Raw genomic sequence first — 25,046 nt, 5'->3', positions numbered from 1 at the left:
TTACCAAAAGTTGTTTCCAGAAATATATGTAGTCATGTCATCAGAAGAATACACTGCACTATTCAATGTCAATACAGTTATTTGTATTTTTTTTTATCTACATCCATTGTAATCATGTTTCATTCATGATAGCTAGGAGACATCTTTGCTTGCCATGTGTATGCTCAAGCCCAGTTCAAATTTTAAATGTTTGAGGTTGTTAAGGGTATTGTGACAGTGATCCCTTTGAGATTTGCCCCTAATAATAACTGTTAATTTCCTAAATCTTAAATATTTGATATATCTTATAATAAAAGAAATACTGTTTTATCAGCTTTATTTCAAAGTTTAATGGTTAAGTTAAAATACAGAAAATTGTAAAAAAACATGTGCTTCCCTTAGTTTTGCCTCAAACTTTGTGTACATTTATAATAATACTTCCTGTCCATTTGCACTATACACAGAGAAAACAGAGGGCACATAACATTTATATCACCAGATCATATTTCAAATTGCTCAACTTTTGCTCGACTATAAAAAAAAATCAAAGTCTGAATGCTCAACTTTTCTTCAACTACAAAAACATCGAAGTCTGAATTCTCAACTTTTGCTCAACTATATGAAAACCAAAAATCAATTGCTCAACTTTTCCTCAACTTAATGGCCAGCTTCAGTTGAGGGCCAGTTGAGCGACATTATCAAACATACAGTGCTTGACCAGGTTTGAGTTGAGCTAAGATGCTCAACACCTAGCCCTCAACTATTTTGCTTAAAACAGCTAGACTCAACTGTCCACCACATGACCATCAACTGCGCCTCAACTTTTTTTTCTGTAGGGGAATCCACCAGTAGCTATGTAAGAATCTTTTTCTTTAATGATTAAAAAAAGTAATATTCATATTTTTAAAGAAGAGTGATGTCCCTTGTTGCTAAGGCTCGTTGAGATAGCACTCCGTTAAAAAAGTTTAATTATTAATGAAATAGAGGTAAGATGGATCCACAACTTGAAGCAATATGTAAGCGTATGAATGCTGATCGTATGAAACGCCTACTAAGTGTTCTACAAAACGAAGAATGTGAATCTGACGGAGATGAAGTGAATGAACATAATCAAAACAAAGAAAAAATGGCGTCTTTTTCTGAAGTAGTCACTGGTAAAACTCAAAACAAACAAACTGAAAACAATCAATCTGAGACACCTCAAAGAAATAATACCGGAAACTTTGTAAAACCCATCTTTCTGAAAGATGAAGATGTACATGGCTCAGTAAAACCCCCAAGAACTCTTTGGCTCACAAATGTAGAGATATACAATGCCATAGGTACCAAAGTCCCTGCAGAGTGTATTAAAGGTATTCAACGGATCAGAGAAATGTGGCGCCTTTATATGGACAACGAGGAGGACAGACTGTCTTTGTTAGTGACAGGGCTTAACCTGCGTGGCAGGCAGGTGCCCCTGTACTCGCAAAATCCTCGCAATCCTGGTAGGCTTCAAGAAAATACTATTCGTATTAAGGTGAAGAATGTCCCTCTGTCCGCTGACGATGGACAAATCCACAGAGCTCTAACCCTACAAGGGTGTGATATTCAAGACCTTTTCCGAGAATATCTGAGAGTCAATGGTGAATTAACTGCTTGCCAGACTGGTGACAGAGTGGTTATCAGCAAGGTACTAGACAAGACCATACCAAGAAATCTGCAGATAGGCAAATACATGGCTAGGGTTTTCCATGCTGAACAACCTGAATTCAACAGAAGCATCAATTATGAAAACAATGTAAAAACTTGTCATAAATGCTTGAAGCCTGGTCACTTGATATATTAATGTCCAAATGACTGGGTTTGTAGAACTTGTAAAGAAAGTGGGCATAAAATGATAGACTGCCCAACTGACCTTCAAAGTGAACATAAAAATGATGAAAACTCAGAGGTTGATGTTAATGAAAGTGCTGATGTAAATCTACAGTCCAATGAAGCTCAGACAAAAGAACAAATGTCTGAAACAACTGACAAAACATCCAACACATCAAAACTTAAACCATCATAAAATAGCAGTGGATCTACCAAACACAGTGAAACAAGAACAGGTTCAACAAAAAATGTGCAAATATCAAATGTCAGTAACTCAGGCAATGACAAATCACAACAATCAATTGATAAATTTGTGAGAACTCCAAAAAATGCAAGAAGAACCGCAGCAAGAAATCATACCCCACCAACACCTACTGATAACATTGCACCTAAGAAATCAAAAGGGTAGACTATTTCACCACTTTATAGTCAAAACAACTGTTGTAACATATTTCAAAATATTGTATTTTAATAATTTACCACTGAAATGTACTATAATGAACTGAACATATGTTTTTTACACTATTTAAAAAAACAAAAACAAAAAAATATATAAATGGAAAAAAAATCAAGCTCAAATACAGAGTTTAATCGAAGTAAAGATGAAATATTTAAAAATGTTGGAATGTTATTAAACAAGATATGGTATAAAAAAGTTAATATGGTGTTGAAAACGCTATTAATAAAACTAATATTATGCATTACTATACATATGTTTGTATTTTTAAGATGTCAATTGAAAATATTAGAATCAAAGTTATGGTGTTACATAAATTATTTAATAGGTCAAAAGATAATATTTATTTTCAGAATCATGATCAACCAGATTTTGCATAATCATTTGTTTAAGTATTATCATTGTATAGGAAAAAAAGTCAACCAGCTGTTTTTTAAAAACTGGGTTTTCCCTATGCTATATTTAGAAACATCAAATCAGTGTGAAAATCTATCGGATAACAGAAGTTATTCATTGACCAAAACATATAGTTTATATATATTATACACTTTTTTGCTGCTTTATGAATTTCAATCAAATATATTTAGCTGTTAGTACTACACCAATATTATCATGGACATGGGTATGTAGTACTATCATTTTGTTATTCGCCAAATATATATTGATTAAATTTGAAATGTTCGTATCTGAAATGGAAATGACAATGTACAACATTTATGGTTTTATAGCACGGAGATCAACATGTGAAGTTGAGATTTTATACAATTATTATAAGATAGTAGATGAGGAGTTTATCAAGCAATTTTGTGCTTACTTGCAATACTGGGTTTTCCCAAAGCTATTTTTAGAAATATGTTATAGCAAAAAAAATCGTAAAACTACCTTTAAACAAGAAAAAGGTAGATTACATATAGTCATTTTTAAAACCTGTAGCAGTATGTTTGTGAAACAGTTATTTCTTACAATGTATTTGTATAATGTTAATGTGCGTAAATATAGTTTTAATATGCATGTACATCATAAAAGCGACACTTTTTGGGACTTACTATTAGTTGATAACAAACACAAACCTTTTGTTGCAAGTGATAACAAAGTAATTTATAAACAAACAAAAGTAGTCAAGGCCATACGTATAGATCACTTTTTCCCGCGTTTTTTTTTTTTAAAGATGACGTAACAATGCATATACCTGTTATTGTGTAATAATGCATATTGCATTAATTATGCATATATAGACTATAATAGTGTAATAATGCATATTGCACTAATTAAGCAATTATGCATTTAATAAGTTTTATGTAAAAATGCATATTATAAGTTTTATGTAATAATGCATATTATAAGTTTTATGTTATAATGCATATTATAAGTTTTATGTTATAATGCATATTATAAGTTTCATGTAAATTAAATAATGTATTTTGTTATATGGTTAATATGTAATATATGCCTAGTGAGTAATAAGTCTAATTAGTACATTGTTTACGACTTGATTTCACTCAACCTTTTGGCGTGTTTGCTTTAAGATAATTATCATTGATTTAATATCTAAATGATTTTTAAAGAAGAACGCCATACTTAAGAGAAAATATAAACATTTGAAGATATAATGATCTGTTGAATTAGATTTAATAATTATCTTTTAATTCAATGTTTTTCGTTGTAGCTTGACGATAAAGATTCAAATGATTTATTTCACATTTGATTATGAAAACATCTGTCCTTGCAGCTTTCAACACGGTTTTATTGTTAATTTTCGTCACCTGGCTTGAAGCTTTGTCACTGACAAGATAAATAGTAGTATATATATAATCAAACTTTGAATATTAGTTGAATATTTATCCAAGCCGATAAATTGTTCTTTTAAATTGACTATGTGCATGTTGATTTAATTTTCGTATTTAATTTGATAAATAATTAGATACTTTTTTAAATTTTCATTATATCTGATTTTTTTTTTTTTTTACAAATAGTTTACCGTCATTCAATTTAGATTATCTTTTTGATTAATCTTTAAAATATTAAAAAAAAACAAAAACCTCTTTCTAGTTAACATTTAAAATCTGTCGTATATACTCATAGCAAAATTAAAGTAGATATTTTCCCACAACTGCAGCTATTTAAGACATATGTCCTTAATCACCCATATAGCTAGCGGATCATGCCATGATTAACATCAAAGGTCATGATTTAAAATTGAGTGGTTCCTATGAATAAAAGCCAATGAACAGATGATTATCTCTTTAGCCACTTAATTATGTCTAGTTAAATACACCAGCTGCATTTGTTATTACCAGTTTGAAAACAAAATATTTCACGCATACTTGACTTCGTATTGCTAAATTGTTTGAATTCCTATTGCTAAATTACTTGAATTCTCATTGCAACATTATTTGAATTCTTCTGCTAGATTATTTGAATTCTTTTGCAACATGATTTGAATTCTTTTGCAAAATTATTTGAATTCCTTAGAATCAATATAAATGCGCATGCCTCCTTATTTTTGCGCCACATTTAAACGTGTAATAAACGACGACATACACGGGGAATTGATGTATGGGATAACTTGGACAATTTATTGCTTAAGGTAAGATTTATTATATAAATTGTTTGACCTATCAAATATTTCAAATACAAAGACAACAAGACCTTTTCGAGAAAAACATATTTTATTAAACTAGTAATACAGTTTTTACAAGTCTTGTAAATCGCGTGTGTTAACCCATGATGAAAATCTCTCTGGCCAATAAAGCCATTTCACAAAATATTGTTTGTTTGGCCCCTTTCCTCTGGTTTTTACAATTTTTTCGATTTTCCATAAATCATCATCTTTCGTGGTAACCTTCTGGACTTCACTCTGGTAAAAGGTCCCAACTATTTCTTTTCCGTTGTAATCCTGGAGATGATAGATTGCAGCATTGTTTCTCCAAAATCTACCAGATATTGTAAATATCTCCCCGGTCCATTTTTCTTCATATTCACGAGTAAAAACATTTTTAAGATATGTTATTCTAACACGAGTTCCTATTGAAAATCTAAATCTCAAATGTTTTGGCATTTTCTTTGATGGTTTCCGTGCAAAGTATGTAGCTAGATGTACGCTTTCTTCATTCTGTTTAGACACCTCATTCGGTGGCATATCTATGGTTCTATGTACAGTGTTATTATAACCTTCAGCATAATCTTGCAATTTATCTATGTATTTGTAAGATTGTTTATAGGCAAAGTAACGATATATCCTGGTCTTAATGGTTTTTATTGCTCTTTCTGAAATAGCTGCTTTCACCTCGTTTAAGGCATAGAAATGATTAATTCCCTCAGTTTGAAAAACACGTTGTACATGTCTTGATCTGAACTCTTGGCCTTTATCGGTTCTTATTCGGTTTGGTTTACGACCCTCCTTAAAAATGTCTTTAAATGCCGAAGCAACGGATTCGCCCTGTTTGTTTTTCAATTTTCGCAGCCATATGTATTTGGAAAAAGCATCAATTACGACCAAAACGTAAGAGTAATCGTCGTTATATTTTTTAAATTTCACCATATCCATGAGATCTGCAGACCACTGGTCGTCTATACCGGCGACATTTATATGAGTTCGATTTTTAGGTCGTCGAACACCTCTCTGCATTGAATAAGACTCTTGGTTCTGTAACCATTTTCTTATCTTATATTTACTGAGTTTGTATTTTCCATCTCGCTTTACAAATGCGTATAGTTTATCCGGTCCAGCAAAACTAGCGGCATTTGATGGCTCATAATAAATCTTCTGTAAATACTTTTCCCACGACGCCATGTGCACTGGTTGAATGTCGGAAGTAAAATGAAACATAATTTGAGTTTTCATATTATAATCCTCCTCCTCCCTCCTCCTCCTCCTCCTCCTCCTCTTCCTCCTCCTCCTCCTCCTCCTCCTCCTCCTCCTCCTCCTCCTCCTCCTCCTCCTCCTCCTCCTCCTCCTCCTCCTCCTCATAAAAAACGAGAAAACGAAATGATTAACACTAATAGTTCTAATCCTCCTCTTCTTCCTCCTCCTCATCATCAACGTCCTCATCTCCCTCCTCCTCCTCTTGATCACCATCATCATCACCCTCCTCATCTCCCTCCTCCTCTTCGTCATCATCATCACCCTCCTCCTCTTCTCCGTTTTCTTCCTCCTCAATGACTTCATCAAGATAATTATCGAGTTCATTTTTGTATTTTCTTATCGCCATTTTTATTGCTTTTTTATATTCAGTTCCTTCTTGCAACAATTTTTCAATGAACTTTACTACCTTTAAATGCAATCTGCCAACTCTAAGTTGTAGAATATAATGCACCAAGTTTGCATATTTCCACATAAACTTATCAAGTTCATCTTCTCGAAGTTTTCGGTTAGCTCTGTATTTTGCTTCAGTTTCACTCATACCATTTTTCAAGTACTTGTCAACTTTCTCTTCCCAAAGGTCTTCTGTCTCGTCTCTCGCATATTTAGCTAATTTCTTAAAAACATCGCTTTCGCCGTCTTCAATCTCTATTTCAGTTTTGAATTTCTTTGAAGGAATATCTTCATGTTCCTCGTTGAATTTACGCTTCATATCGTTATTATTTTCCGGACACCATCGCTTTACATGCCTCATTAAATCAGATAAATTTTCGAACATCAATCCACATTCGTCACATGAAGGCATTGTTTCTTTAGCTTCAACAAATTCTGACACGTCTCCAGAATGCGACTGCTCTCTTGTTCTTCTTACTTCAAACTGGTCAATTATTTTACCTTTATCGTTTATATACCTTGCCATACTGCCACCATGCATGACATCCGAATTCTCTACTCTTTGGTTTTGTTCATTAAATATATCAATTTTTAATCTCTCTTCTTCTAATGTGTTCTGCTTAAGATCTAAAAACAGGTAACCGTATGGTCTTTTAACTCCTTCAATATATTTGTTCATGAATCTTTTTGAATTGTTTGGATACATCTGTCTAGCAAATACAGCAGGTGTGACTTGATCACGTGGGTTTTTGAACAGAACTATATACTGACTATTAATGCTCATTGTTCTGTTTTCCTTTCCCTTCGAAAAGGCATTTTGCAAGATACAAGTTACACTCAAGTTACGATGATGGCTACCCTCAACAAATAACTCGCACACATCTTTACTGTTAGTTGCGTCTTTCATAAGATCATCTATTACGACAAGACTAGGGAATTTAGGGTCTATAAATGAATCGCTGTTCAGGTCATCTGGAATCCCTTGAACGAAAATAATGTTCTTTACCGTCTGTTGCATTTCAGTAAATAATGGCTGCCATCGTTTATAACACCATATTATCCTCTCTGGTGTTGGTTTTATCATGCACTTTGCTCTCTCCAAAAGCATTTTCATCCAAAACGTTTTTCCCGACCCTGTTGGTCCAGCCAACATCATGGTAAAGGGGTGCCCTAAAATGACCGTGTTGTCACGTGGCAATATTAAGGAAGAAGGAATATCTGTTTTGGTATACTCATCCTCATCAGTAAATGGTTGATTCTTTTCGTGGCTGTTCTTCATATGTCTTTGCAAATTGTCTTTTCTGGAAAAGGACACCGAACAATATGGGCATCTAGACATCTTTTCACTTCAAACACAAAATTTAAAATGAAAACATTTCTTGTAAAATCTGTTTTTATGCAGGCGAATATTCATCTCCTTATACATTCGTTTTCCTTATAGATATTCTTCAGTACAAGATGGATCATCATCGAGGAAAGATGTCCAGGCAATATGAGTGTCAACATTGTGGTGCTACATTTTCCAAACGCAGTTTACTTGATGAACATAAACGAATACTAGGACATCAAGAAGTCTTCAGGTGTCGTGTGTGTGATAAGGGATTTTACAGAAAGAGTAACTTAGAGAGTCATGAAAGAAAACACAGCAGTTCAGAGTTTTACCAGTGTGATAAATGTAAAAAGGTGTTTAGTCATCCGGATCGTTTATCCTTACATAAAGAAAACTTTCATAATCAGTCTGGTGGAGGTGTAAAAAGGAAATCAACACAAGATGGACTCCCAATAAAAAGGAAAGTAACAAAATATGACGACCCAAGTGATTCGTATACCATAAGCGTTGTTGGAACCCAGAAAATGCCCAAATTTAACACAACCTCGACCAGATATAAAGTTGCATTTCGAGAGCTAGATGTTCGGGGTATTCCTAATATTTTAAAGAGTCTCAGAGTTCTCTTCAACTCCATCATAAAAGATATTACAAAGTTCATGGAGCCTGACGATTTAGTTCGACTATCAGTGCAATGTCCAGAACTCGACTTTCCAATCTCATTGCCGTTCATGAAATTATCACAGTTGAATGCAGAGCGATTTCTCACGGAAATTGAAAGAGTGCTGCAGTCATATGAGCAATTCGTGATGGACGAAACTCTTGAAATTGAATTCATACAAGTCAGTATGCCAGTTGGTGGAATTGGAAAGCGATGTAGATATGTCGATCTTGAAAAGACTTTAGAGGAAAAAAGGTGTTTTATAAGAGTACAAAACAAAGATAACTTATGTTGTGCTAGAGCGATAGTGACTGCAAAGGCTAGATTGGATAATCGTGAAAAGTGGAACAGCATTCGTGTAGGTAGACACATACAAAGAGATCTTGCTTTGCAGTTACATGATAAAGCAAATGTACCTTTAGGTAAATGTGGTATCCCAGAAATAAAACGCTTCCAGGAGGTTATGTCAGAGTATCAAATTTATGTACTATCTAAAGGCCATTTTAATGCAATTATTTATGAAGGACCAGAAGCGGATAAGAAAATGTATCTTTATCTACATGATGACCACTATGATGTGATCACCAAAATGCCTGCATTTCTAGGCAGAAATTACTATTGTACGATATGCAACAAGGGATATGACCATAAAGAACGCCATGCGTGTAACAATACCTGCCACCATTGTTATAAAATCCATGATGTACACGACGAACATTGGAAATATTGTGAGGACTGTAATCGTTATTTTCGTAATGATATTTGTTTCGATTTGCACAAACAAAGAAGTAACTCTGGTCAGTCAACGTGCACCACCAACTTTAGATGTAATCAATGTGGTCAGTCCGTATATGCCAAACTACACAAAAAACCGCACCTGTGCGGGGAGCAATACTGTAGAGTTTGTAAAGATTACTTTCCCGAGAGTCATCAATGTTATATGGTACCCGAGGAAAAAAACAAAGATAACAAAAACTGTCTCTCCGAGAGCACACATGAACTTAACATTTCAACGGATCATAATAGTTTACCAAAGGAAAGGTCGAAAATGTTTTTATTTTTCGATTTTGAATGTAGACAGGAGGAATTACTGCAGTGTGAAAGGGGATTTACAGCATCTACTGAGGGACGAAAATGTATTCATTGCAAACAATCATGGTGTGGAACTAGAAAGCACACACCAAATTTATGTGTAGTTCATAAAGTGTGTGAAATATGTATGACAGACGAGGTAGATAGTGGAACGCACTGCGAAAAATGCGGTCAAAACGAATACATCTTCAGGGGTGAAACAACAAGAGATGATTTTTGTCGATGGCTTTTCTCTGAAGAAAACAGTGGTGCTAAAGTACTATGTCATAACTTTAAAGGATATGACAGCTTCCCTATTTTACAGTATTTGTACCAAAACGGAGTTCTACCAGAGGTTATTAAGAGTGGATCAAAGTTCATGTCCATAGATATACCAAAATGCAACATCAGATTTATAGATTCAATCAATTTTTTACCCATGTCACTTGAAAAGTTCCCGAAGTCTTTCGGTTTAAAGGAATTATGTAAAGGGTACTTTCCTCATCTCATGAATACAAAAGATAATCAAAATGTAATACTCCAGGGACTACCAGATATGAAATATTACAATCCTGATGGAATGAAACCAGACAAAAGACGGGAATTTATGGAATGGTATAATGAACATAAGTATGACACATTTAACTTCCAAGAACAATTGCTAGCATACTGTAAATCTGATGTAGATATACTAAGAAAGGGTTGCATAGCGTTCCGAAAGATGTTCATGGAAGTTACTTCACTAGACGATAAGCCTGGCGTTGATCCCTTTGATAAATGTTTAACAATAGCATCAGCATGTAATCTTGTTTTCCGTAGAAACTTCCTAGAATACGACAGTATTGGTATCATACCCCCAAATGGATACAGGCCTCAGCAAACGCAATCCATTAAAGCATTAAAATGGTTACAATATATTTCGGAGAGAGATAGTATTGAAATAGTACATGCGAAAAATGGAGGAGAAAAAAGAATCGGCCCGTTTTTGGTTGACGGCTACCAAGAGACGCTTGATGGAGACAAGATTGTATACGAGTTCCATGGGTGCTTTTGGCACGCTTGTCTAAAATGCTTTGCAAAGTCAACAATGAATCCCGTTACTGGCACATCAATGTCTGATTTATACCAAAGAACACTCGATAAGAGAAGTTTTCTCGAAAAGAATGGATATAAATATATCTGTATTTGGGAATGTGAATTTGACAAAGAAGTGGAGAGTAATATGGATCTGAATAAGTATATGAAGAGTCATACTATGCATTATCCTCTTGAACCGAGAGAAGCATTTTACGGAGGACGGACTGAGGCATTCACAATGTATAAAGAAGCAGCCAAAGACGAAAGCATTAACTATTATGACGTAACTTCGCTGTATCCATTTATCAATAAAACAGGGAAGATTCCACTTGGACATCCATTGATAATCACAGAAAATTTTAAGAACATAGATGCTTACGAAGAATTGGTCAAATGTAAAATCAACCCTCCAAGAAATTTATATCTCCCTGTTCTTCCCTCGAGAATAAAGGGAAAACTAATGTTTGGATTATGTCGGACTTGTATGGAAGATGGTGTAACTGAAAACTGCTGCCACAACGTCGATAGCAGGGCCTTGACAGGTACTTGGGTCAGTGACGAAATAAAAAAAGCCGTTGAAAAAGGTTATGAGATAGAAGAAATATACGAAGTGTGGCATTTTGAAAATGTTTCACAATACGACCCACTTTTAAGACAGGGTGGTGTCTTTACAGAATATGTAAATACATTTTTGAAAATAAAACAAGAGGCAAGCGGATGGCCCGATTGGTGCAAAACAGAAGAAGACCGTCAGAAATACACAGAGGACTACTTCGAAAAAGAAGGCATAAGGCTTGATGCAAAAAACATTAATTGTAACCCAGGACTTAGACAACTGGCCAAATTAATGCTGAACAGGTGAGGTGTACATGATATAAGATAATAATAATGATAATATTAATAATAATAAAACAAATAATATATTATGCATATGTTATTTACTGGTTGAGTTCAACTCTTAATTGAAATAAAGACCACTTAAGATTAACTTACTGTCATATATAAAAATATTATTCTATTTACAGTTTCTGGGGAAAGTTTGGTCAGCGATTAAATTTACCACGTACAACATATTTAACAGATCCTTCCATTTATTTTGATATCCTGACCAGTGACAGTCAAGAAGTCCAAGACGTCAGCTTTGTTACGGACGATATGGTCAGAATCAATTGGATTAACCAGTCTCAATTTATTGAAGAAACAGGAAGAACTAATGTGGTAATAGCAGCCTATACAACGACACAGGCTCGACTACAGCTGTACAAATATCTTGAAAACCTTGGTGACCGCGCACTCTATTGCGACACTGATTCAATCATTTTCAGCTCTAAACCAGGCGATTGGCGACCAATAACTGGTGATTATTTGGGGGATCTAACGGATGAAACACCAAACAATAACATTGACGTTTTTGTTAGTGGTGGGCCAAAGAATTATGGTTATAAACTCAAAAATCCCGATAGAGATGGAAATAGAACATGCTGCAAAATCCGTGGAATAACTTTAAACTATAAGAATGCCCTCGAACTCAACTTTGACACAATGAAAGATGTTGTACAAGGAAAAACTGATAAAGTAACTGTGACTGATGATAACAAAATCTGTCGTGAAGTTAAAACTACTAACATTATAACTCGTGCAGAAGATAAAACCTACAGGATTGTATTTGACAAACGGGTGTTAAAGAAAGATTATACAACAACCCCATATGGGATGTAGATATTGTATATAAATAAAAAGTGTATTTATCCCTATTATCTTAGTCTTTATTATTAAAAAAAAATAATAATAATAATACACGGTTACGTGTTGTGTTGATATTTAAAAATAATTTATGAAAAAAAAACTAAAAAAAAAAAAAACTATATACATACAACGTTAAAAAAGTCTGGAGACCCCTTCCAAAAAAAAAGCGTTGCTCCAAACACACACAAATACACACACTAATACAAGAATAAAAGTCTAACGATTGTTATCTAAAATATATGATTAAAAGAGGGCAATATCTGCTGAATTATAACACTCGACAAAGTTAACATAAATCACTAGCTGCAACATATAGTCATACTTCCGTACGAAACACCATACATAACGATAACTTCTTTCAATCTATTTTCATGAAATCATATCATAAAATCAATTATCAATTTGTATTATTACATAATAGTCCATATGCATAATTGCTTAATTAGTGCAATATGCATTATTACACTATAGTCTATATATGCATAATTAATGCAATATGCATTATTACACAATAACAGGTATATGCATTGTTACGTCATCTTTCAAAAAAAAAAAAACGCGGGAAAAAGTGATCTATACGTATGGCCTTGACTACTAACAAATAAAAACAATCTTGGGTATATATCCAAAATTACTTACCTTATCAGTGATGTGCTCATCTCCTGTTTCAGAATTGTAAAAGTAATCCAAAAAATCATTTACGTATGAATTATAAAACAGGATTTAAATCCATTCAAAGTTCAGGCTTATATATAGTATGCCACATATGCAAAAGCACTTTTCAATTGCAAAATACTCAGTTCATATGTTTAAAAGGTCTTGCTCGCACATTATTTTTATTTCACTTATTTTTTAGTGAACTGCAACGTAATCCATTTAAACCGATAGAGGTAGAAATATTTGTCCAAATTGAACATGTTGAATACTTTATACACAATGTAGCAGGTGATGAAACAAATTTTATCTACCTGGGTCTGTCCGTACTTCACAGGTTAATAATTGACACGAGATTAAATAAGGTCGCAAATTTTTACCTGTTGGCAATTGAAAGTTTGTACTTTAATGTAAGAATAGATCGTATAGATAAGTCAACGAAATTAAATTACCTTTTAACTAATCATTACAATGACAAATATTAATTTATGTACACTTAATGTTAATGGTATACAAAATAAAGAAAAAGGATCATAGATTGGGTTAAACGTAATAAGTTTTCCATTGCACTTTTACAAGAAACACATCTAAATGAAGAAACTAGGGCTAGTCTAGAAAAAGAAACTGATTTTATTTTTCACTGCAGTCATGGAATATGAGTGGCCGTTCATGTCATTTGCGTGATTATATACGCGTATATGATTTTATACGTGTATATATACGCGTATATTACCTACATATACGCGTATATTGTGGTTTTTAACGCGTATATTGAGGTTTTCAACGCGTATATTGAGGTTTTATACGCGTATATTGAGGTTTTATACGCGTATATTGTTAAAATAAACACGTGTATACTTTAATCCAATTTATTTATCATATACGCGTTAATATACGAGTTAATTGCATAAATATACGCGTTAATATACGCGTATGTAATCATTATATACGCGTTGATATACGCGTATGAAATCATTATATACGCGTTAATAAACACTGGTTTGTCTTTTTGTTTTAACCAATGAAAACAGCGTTCTTAAACTAGTTTGTATATCACGATTGATCAGAATTGTAATGAAATGCGGTTCCTTCGACCGATATACATCTTTTTTCTATATATACGTTACAAATCTCAAGACTTTACACCTGCTTTTTTAACATTTCATTTATATGAAAGTTTGTTGCCTACAATTAAAATAATAGCTAAAAGAGATCCGGGATTTTTTGCTTATACAATTAAAGCATGGGTCCCTTTTCAAAAGTCTTCCAACTATGTCCTTGATTTTGCAAGGTATTTGTTTTTATCGTTTTTGGTACGTTTATACGCTATGATAAGCACCTGGGTGATTTTACTACATTGTTTGTCTTTTTGCAGATTGCTCCAATGTTTTCTTATAACCTAACTAAGGTTTTTTACCATTGGATCATATTTAGTAATGAGAGTGAGTGGAACATTCTTTGTCCTATCGGCCTTCAATAAGGTTGTTTTTATGCTTGTGGTATTTTTAACGTTTCTAATAACATTCTCTGTTTTATTTTTACAGTATCCTGCGCGCTAATGGGGTCATTTCATCTCTAAGAACACATTGTTACCACCAGAGACATGGACACAATCGGAAATTCCTTTTCTAAAGGTGCAACGTATATAAACGTATTATAGGCAAATAAGTAACAAATAAGTAACAGGGTATAAACCGAGAGCTGGAACGGGTACATGCGCGCTTATAGGGTCATTTAATCTCTTAGAACACATTACTACCACCAGAGATATGAAAACAATGAAAATCCCTTTCTAAAAGGTGCAACGTACAACAAACGTAAATATAAGCGAATAAGTAACGAATAGGTAACAGGGTATTGTCCGAACGGGTACATACGCGCCTATAGAGTTATATCAACTCTAAGAACCCAAATCTACCACAAGTGACAAGAAATCAATTGAAAATCATGTTTTAAAAGGTGCAACGTATAATACACGTATTATAAGCGAATTATAAGCGAGTGATGGAACGAATTAAACACGGTTATAGCATGCTCGGAAACGATGTACACCCTGCTAACATGTTTAACCCTACCATATTATGTTAGTATGTGCCAGTCCCTAGTTAATAGCCTGAAATTAAGTAGTTATCGTTTGTTTTTGTGTTACATATTTGTTTTTCGTTTGGGTTTTTTTTTGTATATGAAATAAGGCCGTTAGTTTTGTTGTTTGAATTGTTTTACATTGTAATGTCTGGGCCTTTTATAGGTGACTATGCGGTTTGTGCATTGCTCATTTTTAGAAGGCCGTACAGTGACCAATAGCTGATAATTTCTGTGTCATTTTGGTCTATTGTGGGGAGTTGTCTCATTGGCAATCATATCACATCTTTTTTTTTATTGACAAGCGCTAACACGGTGATTTTATCCCTTCGAACCAAGACCCATCTTCAAACATACGGATATTAAGCAGTTAAAAGGTAGAACGTATAAAAATCAAATAAGTAACAAATGAGTATAGAACATAAAGTAAAAGGATCGGTTGAGCACAAACTTATATAAATAGGTCATAAAAAGATCATTTTACCTCAACAAATTTAGAACTATTACCAGATATAGATGTATAAACAATTAAAAAGGGGGAAGGATATTAGAAATCGAATAAGTAACGAATAAGAAATAGGGAATAAGTAACGAATAAAGAACGAATAGGGATAAAGGAATAAGTAACGAATAGGGAATAGGAAATAAATAACTAATAGGTAACGAATAGGGAATAAGTAACGAAAAGATAACGAATAGGGAATAGCGAATAAGTAACGAAAAGATAACGAATAGGGAATAGGGAATAAGTAACGAATAGGCAACGAATAGGGGATAGGGAATAAGTAACGAATAGATAACGAATAGAGAATAAGGAATAAGTAACCAACTTGACGTCAATATTGTTTTCGCTATGTAAAAGAAATTTTTAATCTGTTGAACTGTACCCGTGAAGACCATACAACCGTCATCTCTGTATTGACAGTTTAATTTGATGTTTTTCTCCATTGGAACTTATCTAAAATATTTATTAATAGTTCCAAGTTACAGACAATTTACACATAAAATATTAAATCTGGATCGTAATCAAATATTTGACACAGAATATGTTTCTCATACAGCATAACAGAAGTAAAAAAAACTTATAATTGTATGATTTGAATTTATATTCATTATTTTGCTATTATGCAATACACCATGCTGTTGAGAATTGATCCCCTATTAAACCCTTTTTTGCTTTTGTGCATTTACAATATGTTGTTGAGAATTGACTCCCCCCTCCCCCAATAAAAAAATAAATTTAGTTTTCCCCCTTTTTGTCCCTAATTCCTTCATAGTTTTAGCCATAACCCTAAACGCCAATCTTTTTTTTTTATTTATTTTAAATTTCTTCTTTCAAAATGAATTTGATTTTAAAAAGAGTTTCTGTAGAAGTATGTCATATTTGTATATGTTGTTGCTTGTTGACGTATGCTTCATATTAAATACAACAAACTAATGAGAGAAAAAAAATATTATATAAATTTGCACAAATGAAATAGCTTTTCTTTTCTCTCAAGTATTGTTATATTTAAGAGTTTATTTTAGAAATTTAGTCTCCTTTTTTTATAATAATTTAATATTCATCTGAAACACAATTTTGTTAGTATCAAGGCTTCTTTTTTACAATTTTCTCTTTTAAGATGTTTTTTTAATAATTCAATTTTTACTACAACACAATTTTACAAATACTTCATTTTTGTTTCTGAATTTTCAAAGAGTTATATTAAATGCTAAATATACTGACTGTATTTTACCCTTTCTTTATTAATAATTGTTATAACAACACCTTAGTTGTCCTATTGAGTTTTGTTTCTAGGCATAGGTTGAATTATTTTTTATGCAGTTAAGCTGCATTATGCGAGCACCCTAGATTTGTGTTCTTCCCAATAAATGCTGAAATACTTGCCATTGTTATTATCTAGCTCGCTACTATGTTATATATAACTAATTGAACACTTTTTTAATACTTTTTATTCTGGATTACAAAAAATATGACCAGAAAAACCTTAAATGATCGTCGATTTATCCAAAAGTTTTGAAGTTACACATAGGAAGTAGTGCTTATTAAGAAGGCACTGGCTACGGTTACATGGAAATGTAACAATAATAAAAATATTATTGTTACATTGGAGACTAATTGCCGGAATGCAAAGTTGGGTGAGGAACCGATCAATTACAAATGTAACAATAATTACTGAGGCTACGGTTACATTACGTTATTGTTACATGAAAAACAGCAATGTACGCTAGATTGATTAAACTTAAATCTTCTATAGTTGTATTGCTTCATTCTTTCATATCTACTAAACAATACTTGTAATGTAATACTGATAAATAATAAAATATTATTATTCAACAAATGGTGTACAACTTGAATAGTTTTACTACGTATTAATGGTTTTGATGTTCTTAAAGATACTACTCAAGATTAGGAGTGTGACTGTCAAAGGCGAAAAATATAGTTAAATGGTTTCACTTTTTTAAAGTATTTAACTGCACACCTACTCTTATTACTGTCATTATACTTTGGACCAATTTTGTTTATGGTGAAAAAAATAAAACTTGGGATGCGTTTTAAACGAAACTGAAACAATATCAAGACATACATTTCATACAGCTTTATAACTTGACGCAAATTGATAATCATGCAATAGCAAAGTTTGCTAACTGTAACTTAAGTACTAAGAAATTCTGTATGTATACACGTATCCGTGGAGGACGTAATTTCGTTCTTCAAAAATGTGTCGGACTTTAAAAACAACTTACTGGATTTGTAGAAATTGTCATTGTAAATAAAAAAATTACTGTTAATAAATTGTATGTTATAAATGTCCTCAACTTTTATTATTTAGTACGTATTACTAGTCCCATCGTACATTGCTTTTTTTCATGTAACAATAACGCAATGTAACCGTAGCCTCAATAATTATTGTTACATTCGTAATTAAACAGGTCCTTACCCAACCATGCATTCCGGCATTTAGTCTCCAATGTAACAATAATATTTTTATTATTGTTACATTTCCATGTAACCGTAGCCAGTGCCTATTAAGAACCCTTGTGTAGTTCATTATGACTTGTACTTTCGGCCAAGATGTCAAAGAACAATTGTATGAAATATTTAATCGCCGAAAATCTCTTAAGACAAGTAGTTTAGATTTCCCAAATGGCAAAAGTCGTAGGAATATTGTTTGTCATCAATACGTAGTACAACTACGTCAGTAGTCTATTATATAATAAATTCAACTGTTCATGCTGTTGGCGGCAATTTCAAATTAGAAAAAGAAATTTTCGTATCTTTTCAATTTGGAGGCAGGTGTGCAAATTAGCAGTGGTCCGAGGTCCGCGACCTTCCACTTTTGCAAGCGGAATTTCGCTTAGGATAGTTGGTTTCTAGCTACGCCCGACGTAGTCACCTTCCACTTGAAAGAAAATAAGAGTTAACTTTGCAAACTTTTTCACCATGTTCACCAAAGTCTCCAATTAAACGAGCTAAAAACTTATTTTTATCATTATTATTCATGACAGCGATGTTCGTTTTGTTCAATTGCTAGCTTTATACAGAAAATCGCCGACAAATATTGTATAAATTCGAGTAAAATCGTAACTGATTGACAAAAACAACATTGTAAAAACATAACAATGGCGGCCGTGAAGACAAAAATTTACAATATCGGATCCGATCCCGGAAGCGGATAAGGGTAATTCAGGGTTTGGCGATCAATTACGCAGGTGAAAAAAATACATCTATGCATGGTAAATGAATATTTACACTAGAATTGTAAACCAAAAGATATATATAAAAGAAAGAAAAAGCAGAAAAATATTTTATGCAGCCGGAAACTCAAAATTCTTTTTGACAAATTTTAATTTAAAAATCCAATACAACGTGACAGCTGGGAACAGTATATCTAACAATATACATGTTCATGGTCACAGTCTAAATTTTCTTTATCAGTGATAAATGATGATAATGCATGTGAGATGCTTTTAAAGTGTAAACATAGTACTGTAATTTCGAAGGATTATTTTTTTTATCTCAATTTTATAGGGTCAATTAAAGTAGCTGAAAGTTTCTTTCTTTTCACAAATAATGCAACTATATTATATATACCTGAATGTAAGTAAATCATATGATATAACGGTGGCATCCTTTGGGCCACTCCACCCCCTCCTGTTTAATAACTTGGAAACGGTCGAGCTCCCCACCCCTAAACCATATGAGGAGCAGATCCAGGATTTTAGGTTAGGAGGGGCGCTAACTTAAATTTTCTCCGAGCAGAGTGAGGCTAAAAAAATATTGAGGTAAAATTATCGGAATATTCTTTAAGATGAGAACAACCCATGCTTTGCAAATTTAAGGGGATGCACGCCCCCCCCGACTGAATCCGCCCCTGCATATATTCAAGTATAGGACAATATAATGAATAAAATGAAATATAGGGGGAGTCCATGGAGTTACCCCACCCTCCTGTTTGAGAACTTGGAAACGGTCGAGATCCACACCCTTTAACCATATTATATGTTATTCAGGTCTCAGACAGGGTATACATGTATACTGTGACATTCCCGGCTTAGAGTTTATATCCCCCGAGTCGAAGGCGAAGGGGATATAAGTCATAAGCCGGGAATGTCACAGTATATACCCTTTCTGAGACCTGAATTACACATATATTACGGATTACCCCTGACTTAATGTTATTATCCAGTGCAGGTATTTGTTGACAACACATATATATTGAAAAACCCAACCTGATATGTTCGACATACGCGAAGTATTTTCTAATTTGCCGTGAACATAATTTTATCGTGTATGTAATAATTTATAATAACACTTTTAACATTAAATTTAAGTATTAAAAGTGTAAATTGCGTGATTTTGTATTAAAAATGTACTATTGACTGAAGCACATCATTATTTTCCCTCTTTGAGCCTCTGACAGTCTGATAGCTTTTGCCTACGTCACATAGTAACCGGTGTTATGATGACGTTTTTGAGGTTCCAATTGGGGATAAAAACGTCGTATATACCCCGGCAGTTTCCTGAATATATACTGACATCTCTGTGTTGTTATCCAATCACAAACCTCGACACATTTGTAATCCGTAATATATATTCATGTTTGTGACAATATGAAAATCAAATGAAATATAGGAAGAGTCGCTGGGGGTCACCCCAACCCTCCTGTTTTAGAATTTAAAAATGGTCGAGATCCTCAACCTTAAACCATATATATTCATGTATGGGACAATATAACAAATCAGATTAAATATAGAGGGAGTCCCTTGGGTCACCCCACCCCTCCTGTTTGAGAATTTGAAACCCGTTGAGATCCCCAACGCTTAACCATATATATTCATGTACGGGACAATATAACAGTTCAAATGAAAGATAGGGGGAGTCCCTGGGGTCACTGTACACCCTCCTGTTTGAGAACTTGGAAATGGTCAAGATCCTCACCCCTAAACCATATATACTCATGTATGGGACAATATAACAAATCAAATGAAATATAGGGGAAGTCCCTGTGGTCACCCCAACCCTCCTGTTTGAGAACTTGGAAACGGTCGAGATCCCCACCCCAAAACAATATATATTCATGTATGGGCCAATATAACTAATTAAATGAAATATAGGGGTCCCTGGGGTCACACTACCCCTCCTGTTTGAGAACTTAGAAACCAATGAGATCCCCCCTAAACCATATATATTCATGTATGGGACAATATAACAAATAAAATGAAATGTAGGGGAAGTCCCTAGGGTCACCCTACCCCCAGTAGCGGATCCAGAAATTTTTATAAGTGGGGGCCCAATGACCATCCTAAGAGCTCCAGTCACGCTTCAGTGATTTTCTATATAAGCAACTAATTTTTTTTCCCAAAAGGGGGGGGGGGGGCGGCACACCCCCCTAAATCCTCTGCCTACCCCTACATGTTTGGGAACTTGGTTTTTGGTTAACTGCCTTCAGCGCTTACAGCGCTTTGATTATCAAATGTTGGCATAGGTTGAAGACACCATCTGTGCATGTCGGAGAAAATGTACCACTATAATTTGTTTGTCCATTAAATTCAAATTCATTGTTTCTTAGTATAAATTTATCAGATGCCGTTAAATCTTTTTTGTTGGGAATATTTAAAGTATATTCTTGTGTGTCAATTGATTCTATTGCATTGATAACTATTTCTTCTATGTTATCAATGTTCATATTTGTGTACATAGACGTTACATCATACGCAATAAGAATGCAATCCTTGATATTAAATCACATATTTTAAAAAAAAAATGAAACGTATCAATATTTACCAATCACTAGTGCACATCCGAAAACACACATTCACAAGTATTACAGTTTGCAACTAGTGAATCTATACTTCATATTAGAAATAAAAGGGACATCAAGGAGTTAGATAGACATTTAACTAACTTACAAGATAAGTTTATATTGAAAGATTAAACTGTTAAAATAAGACAGAGAATGTTATTATAAACGTTACAAGCAGAAAAAAACAACCTTATTAAAGACCGATAGGACAAAGAATGTTCCACTCACTCTCGTAACTAAATATAATCCAATGGTACAAAAACCTTAGTAAGGTTATAAGAAAAAATTGAGCAATCTGCAAAAAGACAAACAATGTAGTGCAATCCTCACCCAGATGCCTGTCATAGCGTATTTATAAACGTACCAAAACGATCAAAGAATACCTTGCTAAATCAAGGAAATAGTTGGGAGACTTTTGAAAAGGATCCATGCTTTAATAGTATAAGCAAATATTCCCGAAACACTGTTAGTTATTATTTTAATTATAGGCAACAAAGTTTCATATAAATGAAATTTAAATAAAACGCTGTAAAGTCTTGAAATTAATTACGTATGTTGGTCGAAGGAACCGCACTTCATTACATGATATACAAACTAGTTTAAGAACGCAGTTTTCATTGGTTAAACAAAAAGACAAACGAATGTTTATTTACGCGTATATAATGATTTCATACGCGTATAGTAACGCGTATATTTATGCAATTAACGCGTATATAAACGCGTATATTAACGCGTATATTATGGAATTAACGCGTATATTAACGCGTTTATGATAAATAGATTGGATTGAAGTTTAAACGTGTTTATTTTCACAATATACGCGTATAAAACCACAATATACGCGTTAAAAACCACAATATACGCGTTAAAAACCACAATATACGCGTATAAAAATCATAAACGCGTATATAATCACGCAAATGACATGAACGGCCACTCATAATGGAACTACGGCAAGTAGGGGGGTAGCAATAGGTATAAACAAGCATGCAGACATTGAGGTTATTAATAAATTCTGCGATAATGACGGAAGACTTATTTTATTAAATGTGAAAATGGATAATGTAATATTGTCTTTAGTTTGTCTTTACGCACCAAATTATAGAACCGATAGAAATTCTTTCTTTAAAAAAGTAAACAATTTTATAAAAGAAAATTCTATAGGCATTACTCTAGTTGCCGGCGATTTCAATGAAGCATTGAAAACTTTAGATAGGAAAAGCTTAAATAAAAATACGAAATTTTCAGAGCCTGTTAATAGTTTAAAAGTTCTTTTGAAAAATCATAATTTTATAGATATTTGGCGTATTTTACATAAAAGCACACAACAGTTTACATGGAGAAGAAAGGATAAGACACAAGCTAGTAGGATAGATTTAATTTTAATTGCAAAAGAATTTCAGTCTCTCGTTGAATATTGTAAAATTAAACCGGCACTGATTAAAGTGACCGACCATCAAGGGATAGTTTTAAACTTTAAGACAGGGGCTTCAGAAAGAGGGAATGGATACTGGAAACTAAATAATTTTATTTTAAAGGATATTGAATATAGAAACACAATCAACAGAGTAATAAATCAGTTCGAAAATCGTATAATCAATAATGACAGTAGCGATATCCGTCTTTTATGGGACAATCTAAAAATTGAAATTAGAGACGAATCTATTCTATACTGTAAAAGAAAATCGAAGTTATCAAGGGAGACAACAAGAAAATTAGAAAGCGAATTAGAACACTTAATGACAACCAGAGATAAACAATTAAAAGAAGATGAAACACTTACAAATAATATAAAACAATTAGAATTACAATTAGACACAATTTATGAATATAAAGCAAAGGGGGCTCAAATTAGATCAAGGGAGAAATGGATAGAACTAGGGGAAAAGAATAATTCTTATTTTCTGGGATTAGAAAAACAGCGACAAGTAAAAAAATCTATTAACAAACTCAGAAATGAAAATAACGAGATAACAACAAATCAAGAACAAATTTTAGAAATGATTAAAAACTATTATAAAATATTATATACAACCACGGCTCCAGATAAAGATCTACTGCATACATATGTAGGTGATACTATTATGGAAAGGGAGATAAATGTAAATGACTTTAAAATTTGTGATGGGGAGGTTACTATAGATGAATGTACTAAAGCTATTAACACGATGAAGCTAAATAAATCACCTGGTCTAGATGGTTTAACATTAGAATTTTATAAGACATTCTGGGAAAAATTAAAAACAATGTTGGTAAAAGTTCTAAATAAGGGACATGAGGAAAAACTTCTTTCATATACACAACGAACAGGTGTTCTTTCTTTATTATTCAAGAAAAATGATCCATTATCTTTAGACAATTATCGTCCGATATCATTATTAAATGTAGATTTGAAAATACTATCTCATGTTTTAGCACAGAGACTAAAAAAACTTCTTCCTAAATTAATTAATGAAGATCAAACCGGATATGTAAAAAATCGTTTTATTGGATTTAATTTACGGCAAATCCAAGATATAATGGACTATGCAGAATCATACGGAATAGATGGGGCTATAATATTTGTTGATTTTACAAAAGCTTTTGATTCTTTGGAATGGGAATTTATGTTAAGTGTTCTAAAGCATTTTGGTTTTAATGAATCATTCATATCATGGGTGGAAACATTATATAAGGGAATACAGACGTGTGTAATAAATAATGGATGGGTATCCGAAACTTTTGAAAACTCTAGAGGAATCCGTCAAGGGTGTCCTTTATCGGCTTTACTTTTTGTTTTATCAGTCGAAATTATGGCCGAGCGATTGAGGCAAACCTCAGACATTAAAGGTTTTCGTGTTACTATAGATAATAAAACACATAGCATTAAAATATCACAATTAGCTGATGATACAACTCTGTTTTGTAGTTCAAAATCAGATATATCTAAAGCTATGAATATAATTGAAACATTTGGCTCTTTCTCAGGGTTAAAGCTAAATCGTAATAAAACAGAAGGAATTTGGATTGGGGCGCTTAAAAACAGCGTAGATAAGATTGAAGGCATACGCTGGACCGACAAACCCGTCAAAGCTTTAGGTATTTATTTTGGTCACGATAAACTTCAATGTAAAAAGTTAAATTGGGAACCTAAAATAGATAACATGAAATCATTAATTAAAACATGGGAAAAAAGAAAATTAACAATGGTTGGGAAAATATTGATCATAAAATCTTTAATATTACCAAAATTTACATTTTTGGCTACTTCGTGTAAAGTTCCAGAGATTTACTTGAAAGAAATTGAAAGCTGCTGTTTCAAATAAATTTGGGAAGGAAAAAATGACAAAGTAAAAAGAAACACACTTATTGGAGAATACCAAAAAGGGGGGTTAAGAATGATCGATTTTGACAGTTATTTTACAGCACTGAAAGCCTCATGGGTCTCAAAATTAACAACAACCAATATGTCGAATTGGAAGATTATTCCTACTAAATATTTTAACAATCTTGGTAAAAACTTTCTTGTTTTTAACATGAATTTAGATAATATTAAATCAATAGATAGACTTGGAAAAATACCCGACTTTTATTTACAA

At 33.1% G+C, this 25,046-nt stretch overlaps 2 protein-coding genes across 2 annotated transcripts; one reads left to right on the top strand and one right to left on the bottom strand.

Annotated features, from left to right (window-relative positions):
• Positions 1-6,294: 6,294 nt before the first annotated feature.
• On the bottom strand, positions 6,295-7,650 carry LOC143048846 (uncharacterized). Its single transcript, XM_076222715.1, has one exon. It carries the CDS (start codon positions 7,648-7,650, stop codon positions 6,295-6,297), a length of 1,356 nt encoding a protein of 451 aa, XP_076078830.1.
• A 3,043-nt stretch (positions 7,651-10,693) lies between these two features.
• On the top strand, positions 10,694-12,433 carry LOC143048949 (uncharacterized). Its single transcript, XM_076222796.1, has 2 exons — positions 10,694-11,536; positions 11,704-12,433. The coding sequence occupies exons 1-2, from the start codon at positions 10,713-10,715 to the stop codon at positions 12,395-12,397; spliced, it is 1,518 nt and encodes a 505-aa protein (XP_076078911.1). The 5' UTR covers positions 10,694-10,712; the 3' UTR covers positions 12,398-12,433.
• Positions 12,434-25,046: the final 12,613 nt, after the last annotated feature.

This window comes from Mytilus galloprovincialis, chromosome 10 (assembly GCF_965363235.1).
Source record: "Mytilus galloprovincialis chromosome 10, xbMytGall1.hap1.1, whole genome shotgun sequence".
Lineage (NCBI taxonomy): Eukaryota > Metazoa > Mollusca > Bivalvia > Mytilida > Mytilidae > Mytilus > Mytilus galloprovincialis.
The sequence above is the reverse complement of the archived record's forward strand: the minus strand, read 5'-3'. Positions and strand labels throughout refer to the sequence as shown.